Here is an 18,406-nt window from a genome sequence, read left to right as displayed (position 1 = left end):
TCCCTGTGCTGCAAGGCAAGTCAAGAGAGGTGATGTTCCGACTCACCCGGGAGATTGTGAAAAATCAAATCAATCAATCACACGTATTTGTATAGTGCTTTTTACAAAGACAATTGTCGCAAAGTGCTTTACAACAAGAACAATAAAAACAAGAAAATAAACTAACATGGGACCATAGACACCCAAAGGAACATTTTACGAGACTATAATATAGGACTATAATATAGGGCGGAGTAGACTCAGCCTCAGAAGTTTTCAGGAACTGGAAATCGAGTTTGAAGGGCTCAGAGCTCCTCAGACAGATTACAGAAAGAGGGGAAAAACACGATTAGAGGCTGTCAACAACTGAAAATCTGACACATTTAACAGGAAAAGAGAATCCTAAAAGCAGGTGGCCTGAGTCTGGCACATCTAAGGAACATCTATAAGACCTGGCAAGCGTCCACTTACACCAAGTCCACTCTGTTCCAGACCGGTCCACCAGAGGGACATCAGGGGAGTAGGGGTGGCAGCAGCAACAGCCTGTAATTGCCCAGAGCAAAACACTGTGACTATCCCACTGGGCTGCATGCGTGCACAGGGAGGGCCTACATTACAGGCCCCTGCCAACCCAGCCCCAACACAGACAGAGTCCACTGACTTTTGCATTATCATGCTGGAAGTAGCCATTTGCAGATGGGTGCATTGTGGCCATGAAGGGATGCACATGGTCAACAACAATACTCATATAGGCTGTGGCATTCAAGTGATGATTGATTGGTATTAACAGGCCCAAAGTGTGCCAAGAAAACATTCTCCACACCATTACACCACTTGAATGAATTAATCAGAATTAATACTATATGTATAATACTATACTAAATGATTCCTATGTTGATTTGTGTATGTACAGTAATACACAGTTAAGTCCATATATATTTGGACACAGACAGATTTTTTTTTATTTTAGCTGTTTACCAAAACATCTTCAAGTTACAGTCATATAATGAATATGGGCTTAAAGTGCAGACTCTCAGCTTTAGGGAAAGGGTATTCACATCCAAATTGAAGGAAGGGTTTTAGGAATTACAGCTCTTTAATATGTAGCTCCCTCTTTTTCAAGGGACCAAAAGTAATTGGACAATTGACTCAAAAGCTGTTTCATGGGCCAGTGTGGGCTATTTCTTCATTATTTCTTGATCAATTAAGCAGGTAAAAGGTCTGAGTTGATTCCAAGTGTGGCATTTGCATTTGGAAGCTGTTGCTGTATACGCACAACATGCAGTCAACGGAGCTCTCAATGCAAATGAAACAGGCCATCTAATGGGTTAGTTCTAAATTACAATTAAAAAACAGACAAGGATTTCTCCATGCTCCGTTAGGATGTTGTGGTGTTAAACTCTTGCTTATCAAAATACCCTTTGAATGCGAATGCAAAATTCCCATTGAAGGAGAGAGGAAAGATGACTTGAGTAAATCAGACATTCATTATGAATGAACAAAACAACAATATTCAACAGTTTATGACTAAAGCTCAAACATTTTATTTTTCCAACAGCACATTGAATGGAATAGTAGATGTAATGCTGCCTATTTACTTCTTTTTAAATTTGACATGTTAGAACACATGCTTTTTGTTTGTACTGTCTTTTTGACATGACTGAAGAATAACTTCACACTGTCACAGAAAGTATATTTTCAAACTTTACCTTGTGATTAGGATTCAGATGTATGTTACAAATGCATGGATGAGTGTAAAACAACAACGGAATAATGAATGTTTTACATCGATCAATAATCTTATTCAACTCAATACAAATCGATGTATACTTAATTTTTTCCCCAATCACAAATTGAGAAATGCCTTGAAGACTACCAACATGGATGCATAGTGGCCCAAATTTCACAGGCCTTAAACGAGAACAGAGATATAGTGAGAAATAGACACACTACAAATATAATGGCCGTTCGACAAGCATTTAAGCATTCTTCGTCTATCTGTACAGTATAGTATAGTGGATAGTGTACATAGCCTTTATTTATTTATGTAAACCAGCTCCTTACCTTCTTGTGTTTTTTTTTTTCTTTCCTAGCACCGGGGGAGCCACCCCTCCTAAATTTCGTTGTTTGGTACCTGCACTATAGCAATGACAATAAAGACCATTCATTCATTCATTTATTTATTCATTTAAAACTTTACCAGCAATAACTGACTGAAGTGTAGATTGGAACCGCAAGCACGGTTAGGGAGAATGAGCCAAGGAGAGGCAACATGATTAGTCACAGAAACAAAGTTTTTTCTTCTTCCCAATGTTGGCTTGACGAAGCAGATGGGAAGGGAAGGAAGAAAGAAGGAAAGGTACAGATGCTGCTAGGGAAAAACAAACTGAACACAGAGTGATAGAGCAGGACAAAGTCAATGTAACGGAGAAAGACTCCATAATGGGAAGCACCACAGGATGAGAAGAGGATGTCCATGCTTTAGGTCATCACATCCAGTTGCCAGGCAGCGAGGTTGGGAAAGGGGCTGAAGGTGCTGACCTATCATAGACCAAGACCATACTGTCCTTCTTCTGCCTTCTGATAGGCCAATAGTGGCCACTGATAGGCCACTATCATCTATCACTGAACCACAACCATCGCCTCACTGCTGCTGCTGCCACCAAGGCAGGCATTCTCCGTTGCCGCCGCCACATCCATCGAGGCTCCCAGCAACATCAACACCGGACTCTACACCACCCCCCCCCCTCCCCGTTCGCTGACTCTGTGTTCCATGTTACTTGTTGTTGTTACTTGTTGTTTTTGTGTCTCCCCATGTGTATCCTATATTGTCAGCGTCTTTGAGCCTTGGAAAAGCGCTATATAAATGTAATAAATTATTAATTATTATTATTAGAGAAAGCAGACCAGAATTGAAGAGAAACAAAGATGCAGTCAGAGGAGGCAATGTCTCACGAAGCAGCTTGGTACGTCGACCAGTGCAGTTCAGGCCAGCTGGCTATCGTAGGGCAGGAGGGCAGTGCAGGGTTAGGGTAGCCATAGGCAGGCCAATGAGAGCTCCTCTCAGTAAACGGGCCGCGGGTGCTTCATGGTGGAGTGGGCCTCTGAGGCAGGCACGTACGCAGACTCTGGGAAAAAGTCCTCTTGGAACTCCGCCAAAAACCTGGGGAGCAAAGAGAGAGAGAGAGAGGTCAAGGAAACTCCAGTTGTAGAGGAACCTTTAACCCCACAAGTGCACCTAGTTTGCTACAATGACAAGAGGTGAACTTACAACACAAGAGACATCAGAGACAGCCGTCAAGAAATAGCTGTATACCAGTGAAGTAAACACACGCTATGATGTCATTTGACAGACGACACCACCGTTTCTTAGATGTCACCGACAACTTCCTCATCACTCACAATCCTGGTGTTTGTCAAGGCAGTTCCCAGAGGAAACTCCCCTTAGTCCAATGACTTGCCTTAAATAACCCAATTCGACAGAGTTAGAGAGGAAAATCTCCCTGTCTAATCAGGAATATAATCCGAAATGTTCTTAGTATCCGCTGCTCGGCTAAATCCCCTAAATCTTGCCATCTCATCTTAACTCTACCGGCTTCCTAATCTGACTGCAAACAAATTATCCTCATCAGAGGAGAAATTAAGAATGCTTTAACCAGCAACAAAATGATCTTCATCGTCGCATGAGCCGCGACACTACGGCCACCGATAAATATGGATTCTGCAGGTATTAGGTAAGACATGGAGGGGGTCTGTAAACCGAAAATAAGCGCATAGACACACTATTACACTCCCTAACACACACACAACCAACCTTATCTCCTCACAAGTGTCATGGCAGTAGAGTCAGCTGTCAGTTATACCTTTTATCCTCTTTATGTTTCGTCTTGTCTTTTTATTATTTTCTCTCGTTATTTCTTTCTTTTCCATGCAAAGTGCATTGTATTGCCTCAGTGTATGAAATGTGCTATATCAACAAAAAGTTTAATCTGATAATCTATCGTACCCAGTGATGCAGACACTCCACACACAACACAAAACATCATTACTCCTACTCTATGTACATCAGTACCACCGATCTGACAGAACTGGACAGGTGAAAGCCAACACTGTCGTGGTGTCTTTCAGCTAAGCCGTTATTATCAGATCAGCAGTAGGTGAGAGGTGGTGATGAGGCAGCTTGTTTAGACTATTGAGATGCATCAGACACAATCCACAGATCCCCCTCTGCTCAACAGCAGCCAGAGGTGGTCGGAGGAGGTCCTGCATGTGTTTGATTAGAGAGGAGGATAAATAAATCCCCTCGATTTGGGGCCGGCTGAAGATCGCTGGGCAGGATTTAAAGATTAGAGTCAGAGGCTTGTGTAACGCCCACTCATCTTCTTCCCTTTAATACGTGCTCTTTCCCCCCACCCATCTCTCTCTCTCTCTCTCTCTTTCTGCATATCAACCCCCTGGGATAAATAACACCTCGATCCATTAGCTGATCTCCTCATCCTCACAACAAGAAACTCGCCCGTCATCGTCTCTGGCAGACACTCGACCCTGCTCTGAAGCGGACGCTTAGATGATGTTAGAGTTGAAATAATCATGGCAGGGTGAGGCAGCTTACAGGTCAAGTAAACACCTTGCTGATTAAGTGAGCTGCGCGTCATATGCCTGGTCACTACCACACACACACACACACGCATGACACCTCAGCTAACTGCCTTTCTCCCGTGTCACTGCCGTGTGTGTGTGTGTGCGTGCGTGCGTGAGAGAGCTTCGTGTCGTCTCTCGCAGCAATCCAAAGCGTCCCATCGGGGGGAACACTCCTCGCCTGACACACTCAGCAGCACAGCAGGCTAAGTATGTCCAACGTGCTGACAGGGGCATTGTGTAAAAGTGATCAACGACTTTATAATGAAGATGTCTTCACCGTCTTAATTGCGGAGTGTCACTCTTTACTCAATTAGACAATTTACACGCCTTTGACTGATTGGCGTTAACAACCTGCCTCACGCCTCAGTGTCTTGCGGGTTGCCTCGCTAATCCACATTTCCACATTTGGAGTAACACACCTCACAGTGACAACTTTTAAACAGGAGACAAATTACAGTAACTTTAGCAGATGTTATAATAACAGTTAGGGGGACAGCCTATGGCAGCATAAGGACACATTTTAGATTATATGTAGGTGGGGGGGAGAATTATTATCTAATGGAGAAGTTATATCAGTTGGGACACAGTATACATTCTGATTTCAAATGGAATTGTAGTTGACTCTAGGTACCTGAGAAACAGCTCCAGGTGTTTCACCAGAGCTTGTAGGTTCTTCTCTGGGATGTGCATCTTCCCCAGGATCTCAGGTAGCTTCACTGTATGGAGGAGAGGGACACTGCGTCAAAGCTGGCCGGCACAGGCACACACTCACACGCACACTCGCACTCACAACGGAGGGCTGATCTTCACTATTCACAGACTAATAAAAACAGAACACTACAGGGTGTCTCCCTACAACACCCACCAAAGAGGCGGAGGAGGTGCTGGGATCCGTAGAGGTAGGAGGGTGGGGGAGGCTGGTCACTCTGGGGGTAGTTATCAGGGGTCAGCTTCCAGCTCAGGACCTGCACAATCACCGTTCAACAGGATCAAGTCAATGAAGGGGACTGATTCAGCTGATAACTTGGTGGTAAACATCTCTCAGCCTGGTGCTCACCTCGTTGAGCTCGTTGCTCCTGCGACTCTCCAGGCCAGAGAAGACTCCGCTGCCCTCCTTACTGGGCGTCAGAGGCAACGGCGATGACGAGCCACTGTCGACAGGAGTTTCTGCCAGGGGAGAGGTAAAAAAAAAAAACATTGTAAAACAACGTGGCAATATTTACACTGTTGTCAATGTAATCGAACGAAGCGTGTGTGAGAATATGTTACGCAGAAACCAAACAATATGATGCTTTGTTCACTGTGCAAAGAACCAAGTGGGCAAACAAGGGCCAAAAAAAGCGGAAGGTTCTTGACTGGCCATGTCAATGTTTAGATTTAAATTCAACCGAACATGAATTTCATTGCCTGATGATAAGACTTTAGGCAGGAAGACTTGCACAAAACAAACAGATGGCTGCAATGTTCGGGGTCATTGTCATACTGATATGATAAAGCGCCATCCAATGAATTTGGAGGCATCTGCTTGTACTCCAGCAGACAAGATGTTTCTGTAAAGTTCAGAATACATTCTGCTGGCAGTGCATCACCAGAGAATATACCCAGTGTCTGGAGGGGGTCAATGGGTCACAGGCCTCAGGCAGTTTTTGGACTTGGGTTGAGTATTGTATGAAAACAGGAAAAGAGTGCCATCGGTTGATAAGGTAATAACCAAAACAGAATAGCAACACTTACTCTTCTCCAGGTTGAGGAAGAACTTTGGCAGCTGCGCTGGGGTGTCTCCGAAGCGACGTTTGGGCTGAGGCGAGGCTGTGGCACTGCTGCCCCCCTCGGCACCCCCAGAGGTGTGGCGCGTGGAGCGGCGCAGGGAATGATGTGCATCTGGGTCAGCGCAGCGCCGACGCTTGGGCGTGGTAGCTGTGGAGGCTTCGCTCAGGGCCGGCTGACTGTCTGTCGACTGGGGGGTGGAGGGGTCGTGGCCTGGGGGGCTGGGGGTACGTTCCCGCTGGGTCCTAGGGCAGGGGAAGTATTTGAAATGAAATGAAATACTACAGAAGCAAAAACAAAGCTAATATTTAGCTCTGACAATTTAACCTACTGTGTACTTTATGTTAAATGTACAGTCTGAACAAAGGGCCTGATTTAAAAAACAGAAACGTTTGCAAGCAGAGGGAATAAATAATATAGAGTAGAACCAAATAATGTGAGAATGAACAACGTCGTAAGTGCAACGTAAATAATAAGACTCTTACATGCAAATGTAACCTTATATCTATCTTACTTGCTGGAGCTTGCTGCAGTGTCCTTGATGGGAAGGAAGAATTTGGAAGAGCTGACTTTCTTAAACTGAGCATGCTCACTGGGGTACAGCAGGATCATAGGAAGGGTGAAGTCAAAGGTGATCCTCAGTCCATCCACCATTTCTTTGCAAAGCTCCTCACTGTTGATGGGAAGCAAAGTGGTAACAGTTCAAATCAAAGACAGATCCCATTACATGAAAGTAAAAAAAAATTAAAAATTATCCTAGCTACATCATCGATGACATGCAGACAAGATCATTGTTTTTCAGCACATTGGCCTTGGGGACTCACTTTTTCTCAGGGGGGACATAGTGAGGACTGACGCTTGCCTGGGTAGAGCTCTGGTGATGCCGATACCTCTCATTGGCTGAGAAGGCTGCGTTTATGGCAAAGTGCTTCACATAAGACTCCAAGATGTTTACTATGTTCATCTGACATGGAAGCTTCACCAACTGAGGGGGGGGGGGGGGAAACGAGTCATTAATGAGAAGAGCTCATTGGCAGTCAGGTGGTCAAGTAAAGACAACAATTTAAACAAAACCAAAGCAAATCCATTTCTAGGGGTATTTGGTGTGATGAGAAGTGGCAAATAATATAAATCATGGGAGTTGTTGACTCGGCAACCATTTAGCGTCACCTTCTTCCTCCTGTTGATGTAGTAGCAGTCATCCTCTAGCCTCTTCTTCAGAACCTCGGGGATGTCAATGTTGACGGCTTTGTCCTCACTCTCCCTCTTAGCGTGGGTCTCGTGCTCTCCCTTCTGAGAGACGGGCGTACGTTCAGTCCCAGGCATTTTATCAATGAAATAGGTCTCGTTCATGTCGATACATCGAAAAGAACACTTGATTCTACAGAAACCTGTCTGGATTGGAGCAGTTGAGTCCTTTCTAGCTGTTAGGGAAAATATAGTTTATCCATCAAAATATGTTTTTTTTATGTGATGCTATCTAACTCCAGTACATTACCATTTCGTCCAAATCCTCAGACGAGTCACTCTCCTCACTTTTTAAAGATTCAGGGTCCTCAGAATCGTCAGTGTCACTGTTGTCAGAAGATGATATCAAACCTGAAAGATAGAACACAATGTGAATGTGATGTTTTTCCTTGTAAGACTTTGGTAGCCTTATGGCCCAAGATATGTCACCCTCCAGCAGGTTTAGAACCATGATTACCCATTAAGTAACTCCGGTTACTCAACTCAATCCCATGCTCCCCGGCACAACACAGTCCAAATTTGATTAGTACATAGGCTAGTAATACTCAGGGGTGCAAACTGGCGATGGTCCAAAAAGGTGACACTTTTTTTTTGCCCGTAGATGGTTAGCTCTATTATTAACAGTCTAACAATGATGCGCGTGTAAGTAGCGATGGCCCTGACCTTAACACCCGCATAATTATTGTAAGCAACCTTTTCTCAAAATAATAATGCGGGTTCCTGCAGGTTTCAACAAGTTACATTTAAGACCTTTATAAGACCACTTTTAATAGATTTTAAGACCACTTTTAATAGATTTTAAGACCTATTGAGCAAGTATTGGTATTAGACTCGCATTCGTTGATTCTTTTCATTAGCAATGCTGGGTGATCTGTTCTGTTGCATATAGAACAATGATAATGTAAGTTTGCCTACTCTATCAATTTCTTGATTAATTTCCATTGCTTCTCAACACATTACTAGATACAGTGTTTCCTCTATATGCATTTATTGGTGGCGGGCCGCCACGAATGAATTTCCTCCGCCACTAATTGATTCAGTCCACTAAAAAATATAAATAAATAAAATAATAAAATATCCACCTCTGAACATTTTAGCTGATTAAAATATATCTGATCCTAGATCAGCGCTATAATGGATGTTGACTAAAAGTGCACCTAAATCCACGCCCATCTCTCTCTAACCGCTGATCCAAAATCAGATTAATGACATTAAACATTCAGTTGACGACGTGACACAAGAGCTACTCCTGATTGGTCTAAATGTGAACCGGCATGAGAACCGTGCAGACTCAACCATCCCTGCTCAGCAGTCTTACCTGCCGAAATGCTCGGGCGCCTGTGTTTTTTCCTCGCAAATAACGGGCTAAAAGTCACCGGTAGTACCATCTAAAAGATACAAAAAGCTGATCTAGCTAGCTAGGTGCACAAATAAGATATCACGTTAAATAACTTCGAAAAATTAAACGAAAACTGCGACAGATGGATGGATTTTTCAAGAAAAAAGATGTCCCAGACACTTCAAACATTGCTGAAGCTAGCAGTGGCTATGAGTGATCCGAAACTGCATGGCTGGCAAAGGAGCTAGGTGGTGGATCAAGCTAACAACGTTTATGGCGGGGTACCACCACCACCAGCTACAACTACAGCGGGAGAGCCATCAGCATCGGCTAGCTGTGTTGGTGTATCAGCAGAGAACGGCGCCAGTTTCAAGTGCTACGTTAGCAGACATTAGCAAGTCAAAAAACGATTCTTATGTGCCGTCACTTTAGCAACGACAGTATTGTCAAGGGGAAAAGAAGGGGAGTCGATTTTTTTATTGACAACGGAATTACATGCTGGAAAAACAGCTAAAATTCAGGGAACATTTGGACAATAAGAGACACACGGGAGAAGTACGGGAAAACAGGGCTCATGTGGGTGTCATCAAAGGTAAGAGTTTGTTTTCTTTAACTCAGCTGATACTCAGCTGTTTACCGAATGCTCCATCTGACTGTGATTTTACTTCTGTAATGTGGTGGGTTGACATAATTCACGCACGGAACTATGGGTTGGGAGTATTGTTCCGTCCGCAATTGAGTGCGTAGTACCCAAGTTGTTTAGTCTGTTCTATTTACTGCTTGAGTGTGTTGTTGACAATCGTTCATGTCCTTCATTAAACGTTTAGCTTTGTCATTTGATACGCCGCCTTGACTCCCCTCTCTCGGCACTACAGTAAACAGTTAATCAGTAACATTAGCCGCTTTTGTGCTCATGTAGGCCTACTTCGTATTAGGGCTGCCACAAACGATTATTTTCATAGTCGACTAGTCACCGATTATTTTAACGATTAGTCGACTAATCGGATCATAAATTACAGCTTATCGCACAATTACTCAATCGCTCTTATTTAGCTATCATCTTCTAAATCAGCTTCTAAATTTAGCTTGAAGTTGTTAGTTGTTGTTGTAGGCATGTGCTAACTAAAAATAAAGACAATTAAAATGATTGTTCACTCAAAAATAGATATTTTAATGAACTTTGCAGATTTATTTCTGGCATCACTTGCATGTAATGTAATGTAAAGAGTAGTAGAGGGTGCAAACTGCTGAGTAAAATGAGGTAGGCTAGGCACTAGGCAACCAAAAGAATACAAAAACAAAAATAAATACTTGTACAGAGTACAAAAGTTTTGCTTTGCTTCACTCATCTCATAGTAGAACGCGCCTTCTTAGCACTGTAACGTTAAGACAACATTTTTTGCTATTTGATAAGTATCGCTTTGATGACAACGTAAAATAATGTAAGAAGGCTTTTAACGTAACGATATCGTTAGCCAATAACAAGCTAACTAGCTTACCGAGACGAGCCATCGTCTTCCTCGTCATCTGCCACAACGTGCTTCCTTTTTAGATGCTCGCGCATCATAGACGTGCTGCCATGATAAGCGAGTTCAGCTTTGCAAATTTTACATTTTACATTCTTTTTTTCAACGTTGTGGTTGAAATGCTCCCACACTTTAGAGGTACGAGGACAGGAAGACATTTCTCTGTTTGTTTTTCCGGGGAAGTCACGTGTGCCCCGGATGACCGACACTGCGCATGTACATCAAAGACACTGGGAGACGCTAGCCAGTGGCAGCTTCAGGGAAGAAAAACGAATGCTTATCGAATGAAATGAATGGTCTTTATTGTCATTGATATAGTACAGGTACCAAACAACGAAATTTGGGAGGGGGGGGCTCCCCTGGTGCTAGGCAAAAAAAAAAAAAAAAAAAACGCTTATTTCAGCTCCAAAAAAACATGCGACTACGGCGATTAGCAAATATGTCGGCAACGATTTTGGTAGTCGACGTCGTCGTGAATAGTCGACGAATCGTGGCAGCCTTACTTCGTATTATATTATAGCTGATGATCTTTGTGTGTGTGTATGTGACTGTCAGTCACAAGTTTATATTCTGTATATTCTTATTTATTTTTTTTGCCATCCTGCCTCTAGTTTTTTTGAAATTAGGTCGTTGTTTTGAGCGCGCGTGCGCGTTTCATGCGCGTGCACGCGGGAAAAAAACGCGCGCGCGGACAGGGCTATCCGCCACTAATGTCAAAATTCCTGGAGGAAACACTGAGATATAATAGCATAAATAAGAGAATAAACTCACACACTTACTTACACTCACTTACACTGCATAGCCTATATACTGAGATATGGCGCACACACACACCTCTCACAGGAGGTCCACACACACCGTTGCTACCACTGCAAGTTTGAAGAAATTCTAACTTCACATGCCTACAGTCGAATCGCCTCCTACGGCGATTATCGTATCGTGGCCTCTTGTCTTATCATTTCACGTGGCAAAATATCAGGGTTTTGGGCGCAGCTTAACCAATGTCACACGAGCAATAAGTGTGCGATAAGTTTTGTTTTATATGTTGTCTCTCATCCGCACGCGTCGTATTCCCACGCAGTGGGTCTGGCGACAATAATACATTTTCCGGTGTGACTTTTTAAATAAAAATTAAATCGATTCTACGCAAGTCTAAAGCACACAGAAGCCAAATTTAGGCTTAAATGTCTGATCTATTTTAGGGGCACAGATTATTTCTGGGTTATGTGGATGAGGGTTTGCATTCCATCATCTGCGAGTGCAGTATGTATTTGTGAGGGGTTGGGACATTGCCCACATATGGAAATGCATACAGATCTCCGAGCTGATGAAGCTGGCAATGGCGAAGCCGTCGATCACATCCTCCTCGCAGGACACGGACTCTCGCTCTCCGGGTCCTCCTAGTACAGAGGTCGCTCCTCCGGTACAGACCTCCCGGTGGTCGGAGCCCGAGGAGGGCGACGTGGCCCGGCGGTCAGTGGCGAGGTCCACCCTCCTCCTCTGCCGCTCTCTGTCTCTCTGGGACCGGGACCGGCGGCTCTGCCTTTCAAGAATTTGAACGCCAAATTTATAAAAGGTTTCAGTGTTTCCTCTACATGCATTTCATCGTGGCGGACCGCCACGATGGAATTTCCTCCGCCACCATTCAGATTTCTCAACCCCAAAAAAAAAAAAAGATTTAGGCCGCTTTTCAGACCTTCACAGCGCTAGACACACCCACAAGCGCTGAAACTGGACCAGTCCGTGTGTGTCGCGAGTATTGAACTTGAGGCTGCGTTCGTAAATTCGCTCTGAGAGCCCCGGAGCGCACACTGGGTTCAACGTCATAAAGGGACCAAGTCATTTGATTGGACAAGAGGCATTCCGTGAGTGCTGATCAGATTTCCAGAGCGTATTTACGAACGCGCCCTGGCTGTCACCCGAACACCGCGAGCTAGCGTAGTGTAGTGTAGTATAGGATGCGTAGTGTAGTGTAGTGTAGGATGGAGAGAGAGAGGAGAAGCCTCTCTATGTGTTACCTATGTCCAGTGTACTAGAACCACTCTAACAGGAGTGTTTGTCCGTGAATAACACCGGCTATGCCCGGGGTAGAAACACAAGACTATAGCTGGATAAGGTCTACAGGTCTACACGGTCATTTTAAGCCGTCGACCAGCCCTCTACGACCACGGGAAGTCATGTTAAAAGTGAAGATACTTCTGTTAAACTAAGCTAAGCTAAACATCGCTAATCGCTAACTCCCTCCTGGGCTTAAAGTGACAAGTAATAACGTTGTGAAAAAAAACGTCAGATCAGTGTTTTTGTTTTTATTGACAACGGAATTACATGCTGGAAAAACATGCAGACACAGACAATAAGAGACACACGGGAGAAGTACAGGAAAACATTTTATTTTTTCTCGAGTTTTGGCTGAAATTACGTCGTTGTTTTGAGCGCGCGTGCGCGTTTCATGCGCGTGCACGCGAAAAATCGCGGGCGCGCGCTGTGCGCGCGCGGCCAGCACTACCCGCCACCATTGTAAAAATTCCTGGAGGAAACACTGGGTTTATTTTTAAAGTCTCGCCCTGTGTCTGATCCTGATGTTATAGCATCCAGGTAGAAGCGAGGTAAAGGGGGACGCGAGACAGTCTCGGGCAGCGTTTGTAAATTCGCTCTGCGCACTGGGCTCAACGTCATAAAGGGACCAAGTAATTTGATTGGACAAGAGGCATTCCATGACTGCTGATCAGATTTCCAGAGCGAATTTACGAACGCAGCCTAGGGCAAACCACTCGCCGACTAGTTTTTTTCATAACACGAAACTTGAAGTTGTAAAGTACCCACTCGATATAATAAACAACAGTTTAACAATCACTAAATACTTATAATGATCATCTAATTATGTGTAGTTATGTGTTTCTAGCATGTCGATGTTCTATCAGGTAAATTCGCTAGAACTAACCTCCATACCCTGGTTCAGAAGAAGAAGAAATCAGTCCTTCGTCACTTACATCGTCGTCCTCGATGAAACTTTTAGGTGGATTGGTTACCCTAGCCTAGATGGTCTTTGTGACATTTCACAATCACAAACATATATGTACAGAAACTCACTAAAGTATAAAACACCGCTAAAATACTGCTTCTCTTCAAATCACTCCATGACACTTTGAGGTCAGTGCATTTGTTTTTTGGGTGAACAACCGTAATAACCCTAAATGGCTAGAGAGTGGTTTCAGTGCTTTCAGAAACTGTTGGATTTTTTTCGATTGCACATATAGTTCAAGAATTACGATAGTTTGAACGAACCCTGTAAATTCCTGTTGAGAAGTTATCGCAACATAGAAATAACTTCTATGTTATTTTATTTGATTACTTCTTATGTTTCTACTTCCATCTTAAGAACTTTTTAAGACGTTTTATTTCAACTGCAGCAGAGTTTAGCAGACAGGAAGATGTTAGCTTGGGCATCATGTGACTTGGATGAGATGAGATGTAGACACCCCCCCCCCCCCCCCCAAATATTTTTTTGCAGATCTGCATGATTCACGTAGGTCACCTATTTTGAGGTAAAAACGGCGAATTTCACCTAAAGGTGACAAGTTTGCACCAGTGAATACTGCTAGAAAGGTGACTCTCACAACAGGCTACATTAGCTTTGCAAGCTATCGTCACAACCAAACAAAAAGGTTTGTTCTGTACTTGCTGTTATTTAAATGTATCGACACAGTTACACTCACATGCATCATCACTCTCTTCCTTTTCTTCAGGAAGAGTCTTCAGAGCCGACTCAACACCAGGTAGACGACGACGTCTCTTCCCCCATCCCTTTCTCCTCCTGTGGAATCAGGTGGTCACAGTCTGGTGGGTACAATTTCCAAAAGTAAAAGCAAGAGGCAATAATGCTGACTTACTGTCTTTTCCATAAGATGACTTAATATGACTATACAGTAGGTGAAAGTTTACACGGTTCATACTGCTGTCGCAATTGTGGGTTACCTCAATGCTGCTGCTGTGGCAGACACAAGTTAATATATGGCATTTAGCTGACGCTTTTATCCAAAGCGACTTACATTGCAGTGAGTGAATACATTTTTCAGTATAGTGACGGCAACTGGCGAAAGGGGGGAACAAGTCGGCAACCGCGAAACCTTGTAAATCCAAAGAAAAGGTTTCTTTTCAACAAAAATGTGTTCCGTATGAAAATAGTTTTCGTATGAATGATTCAGAAATTACTCAATCCACAAAGAAAGGTTCGACAAAACTAAAGTTTCGTCGATCGACGTACACTATTGACAGCACGTTCGTCTGCCGACACACGTTTAGTGACTTACATGTATGTGTTGTCAGGCCGTCATACAATGTGCACTTCTGAAATTGTTAAGTAAAAGAAACACATTCCACCATTTGGGAATAAACATGCTCATTTGTCTGGTTGAACTTACATGCGAGCCACAGCTTTGCGAGCCAGTTTACGTTGTAATTTGCGATTTTCCTCAGTGTCCCTGAGCACATGGTCATCTGCAGCCCAGCGATCCCAACTTCAACACAAAGCAAGACTCTCGGTTCAGTCAAATAATTTGCTAATAATATTCCCATCCTTCCCAGTACCTAACAAGTGATACCTGATCTGACAGTAATGGATATGCACAATCAAAAAGTCATATTAACGATCCACAAAGGGTTGCAATAATCCATACCAGTAGTGTTTGTACTTTAGAGCATGAGAGCTTGTTGGCAATGGTGCGTAAATTCAGGGTATTTGTGTGTTGGTCTTGCTTACCTTCTGTTCCAACCATTGAAGTGAATCAGGTACTCTGGGACTCCCTTTCCAGGTTCATCTTTGCGAATTACAACATCAACAACCTGAAATACATAATTTCCTAATCAGGGTGTTGCCTAGCCCCGATATGCCCTAGAAGAAACTGCATATACTCTAGGCCAGGCCGGTCCAAAGTAGGCCAAGTTACCCCACAAGAATATTCTAGAAACAAAAAAAAATGCTTTTAGGAGTTGGACATTAGTACGCCTATGGACCTTGACTGCTCTAGAGCTATGTTTAAGTTGTACATATGGTTTCACAATTCAGAAATTACAACATGCATGCAATTATGCATGGTCCCCCCTATTTCAGGGTACCCAAAAGTGATGGGGACAATTTGCTTTACAGGTGTTTCTGGTTGTATGTATCAGATGTTTTTCTCCAAGACTTGTTATATTTTACTATCCATAAGGACTGCCTTCTAAATCTGTCTAGCCATAGATCATTTCTCTTGGCCCCTAGAGGGGCGGCCTTTTGAGGCAGAGGGTGTGATTTTCCAAGTGTGTTAAGTCTGGAAGTTTGGCGAAACGCGGGTGCACCTTTTCAAAACTGGTAATATCAAATCTGGGAAATTGCGAAGTCAGATGAGCGTAAAAAGGCGCTGATCTCATCTGAGGAAATCAGAGTCGACCTTTTATGGTTTCTAGGACAGGTGGAATCGGAGAGCAGACGTTGTCATGTATCAAAATAAACATCCCGTCGACACAGTTTGTGATCAAATGCGTACTGGTCGAACTGATGGGTCAAGCTAGCCAAATGTGCATCGCAAAAAATAACAATTCGCGCACTTTTCAGAAAATAACAATTCGCGCACTTTTCAACTACTCGAGATGTATATTACAAAGCGATCTAGCGAGCTACGGTAAAGGTTAGCTCCACCTCGGGATTGAGTCAAAGTTAGCTCGCTAACCCCCTTTACTTACCATTCAATTGACTTCGCAAGAGATATTTGGCCGCTTGATGGCCGTCAGAGGGGACAACCACCCGACGAACCACCAGCGTCAATTTTATTACAGTCGGGTCATTTTGTGTTCGTTACATTGTAAAGTCTTCGACTATCTGGCATAGCAGCATAGTGGAGGATGCTATCTAACATCCGCTAGCTAGCATCACAACAACACATGTACCTGGCCGAGCGAACTAACCCGCTGCGATACACTGTCGTTTCATAGACACAAGGACGTTATTAGCGACTTTTTTTGCTACTACTAACTAGTTCAACTAGTAGCTGTCATTACTATTACTATTACTTAATAGCAGTGACAGGTGCCTTGGCTTCTGTTATGTAAACAATAGCACTATAGCTAGCTAGTAATAACAGCGCGCTAAACAGCGATACACATGTATACGCATGGCAGTGTTTTCTAAATGATGAGTAACTATTTTAGCTCTACTCATCTCAGTTAATGTACACGTAGCCAGCTAACTTTACCAACAACTTGGTGCGTTGCTATACTCGCAATGGAAAGTTAGCTACCTTAGCTACCGTACGTACGCGCTTGGGCCTTCTATATCTAAAGCTAACATCTACATTATGCAACAATGTAATACAAACTAACCAAATCAAAAATGACGGTTGCTAAATTGTCTTCAGATTAGATTTCGGGATAGTAAATATAATTGGAAAGGAAGCATCAGATTTACCTTTGCATCGTAGAGCACTTTAGCCTTCGTTTGATCAGGTTCGAAGCAGAGGACTCTTTCTCCTGTGTGGAATTTAAATGTCATTCCCCGGGAGTTCATTTGTTCGTCATGGCGTGCGGGAGAGGAGGCCTCTGGACCCCGCTCCCCTTAACCCCTTCCGTGCCCGGGACTGTATCCTGGGGGTCTTTAGAATGGTGATGGCGCTAGTGTGTGGGACACAATATCAAACGAAAGCGCAATCGGAGAATTTGTAGTATGGTCCTTCATGGCCACCGTAGACCATGGTTTGTTAGAATTGACCAGCAGAGGTCGCTCGCTATTCAAACGTTGAAAAAGGCTGATTGGGACTTTGGTATATCTGGCTGATCAGGTTACATTCATGAAAAGGACTGGGCTCGACTAGATCCACACAGAAATAATATGAACACCGTTTTAAAACGGTAGGCAGAGGTGAACTGAAACATGCCAGATGATATATTAACACCTATTAATTTAAAGGGGAGCATTTTGGGATACAAACAACAACCTAGTGGTCTTCTTTTTTGGGGTAAACAGCTGAGGGATGGGACTGGAGAAATGTGTAACCACTCTCAAATGCATAGGATCTGACCATCCATAAAATGCTCCTATCACAGCTCCAAGTCTTAGCCTAAATGTGGATTTTGTTGGCGATGATATTGTCCCAGTCTTTGCTTTTCTATGATACATTTTTATAGGGACCTACTTCATATATTCTGTCTCTTAATCAAGGTGGCAGAACACCATTCTACATTTTTCTCCCCAATCAAAATCCTGCTAGTGCCCACCTTTAATGAAATAATAATATGTGGCTTTGAACATGCACAGGGATAGGAGGGCTCACATTCACATGCATCCTCATCCATAGCGCATGTTCTTTTGGGCTTGTATCTGATTTCAGTGTTGCATGGGGCCCTCTAACCCCAAAGTCCATCCAACCATGATGTCCAGGGTAGCAAGTCACCAAGACTTTCCTTCTAGTTGCATTGTCACTTGCCCATAGAGGGATACTGTACAGTAGTAAACTAATAATTCCTACATCTGTTAGGATGATTTTACCATTCCTCCAATGTTCTAGTAGTGAGTGGGCTTGCTTCAGCACATCCAACTATCTATGAGTTTGATAGTTAGAAAGTGGGAAAACTATTGTTACATGTAGGCCTACTTGTTTTTGTCATTATGTGTGCTTTTTTTTCATATAGCTAAAATAGTCATTTGTTGATATTGATTCAGTATTTACTTGAATATGCTGCCGTATAAGTCAAATGTTTAGTCTTAATGAGACCACTTGGATAAAGGATGAACTACAAGGAAAGATAACAACCATTTGACTCCCTCACACTGTTTGTCTCATTGCCACTCCCCCTCCACAACTGTTACTTTTCACTTTCATTCTTTTTCATACTCTTCTGTTCCCTCCTCCTCTTTCTCATACAACTCTCTCTG

At 43.3% G+C, this 18,406-nt stretch overlaps 1 protein-coding gene across 2 annotated transcripts; it reads right to left on the bottom strand.

Annotated features, from left to right (window-relative positions):
• Nucleotides 1-2,142: 2,142 nt before the first annotated feature.
• On the bottom strand, nt 2,143-17,050 carry LOC308159026 (MSL complex subunit 3-like). Of its 2 annotated transcripts, XM_080532767.1 has the most exons (13): nt 16,943-17,050; nt 15,260-15,342; nt 14,922-15,017; nt 14,217-14,314; nt 7,886-7,986; nt 7,558-7,680; nt 7,212-7,372; nt 6,902-7,060; nt 6,355-6,632; nt 5,678-5,787; nt 5,486-5,585; nt 5,252-5,336; nt 2,143-3,142 (listed from the first exon to the last, which is right to left on the bottom strand). In XM_080532767.1, exons 1-13 carry the CDS (start codon nt 17,039-17,041, stop codon nt 3,043-3,045), a joined length of 1,593 nt encoding a protein of 530 aa, XP_080388893.1. In that variant the 5' UTR covers nt 17,042-17,050; the 3' UTR covers nt 2,143-3,042. The 2 variants fall into 2 exon arrangements, with proteins under 2 accessions (XP_080388893.1, XP_080388892.1); XM_080532766.1 differs by lacking the exons at nt 14,217-14,314; nt 14,922-15,017; nt 15,260-15,342; nt 16,943-17,050 and adding an exon at nt 11,814-11,909.
• Between the last annotated feature and the right edge of the window lie 1,356 nt (nt 17,051-18,406).

This window comes from Nansenia antarctica (genome assembly GCF_963989245.1).
Source record: "Nansenia antarctica genome assembly, chromosome: 5".
Lineage (NCBI taxonomy): Eukaryota > Metazoa > Chordata > Actinopteri > Argentiniformes > Microstomatidae > Nansenia > Nansenia antarctica.
Note: the sequence above shows the minus strand (reverse complement) of the source record. Positions and strands in the feature narration are given on the sequence as shown.

Bases quoted from the DNA above. Each gene is read 5' to 3' on its own strand.
- LOC308159026 (XM_080532767.1), bottom strand. From the start codon at position 17,041: ATGAACTCCCGGGGAATGACATTTAAATTCCACACAGGAGAAAGAGTC. The intron at 15,343-16,942 runs GTAAATCTGATG...TATGTATTTCAG, and splicing joins AAGTGCTCTACGATGCAAAG to GTTGTTGATGTTGTAATTCG. The intron at 15,018-15,259 runs GTAAGCAAGACC...TTTGTGTTGAAG, and splicing joins TTCAATGGTTGGAACAGAAG to TTGGGATCGCTGGGCTGCAG.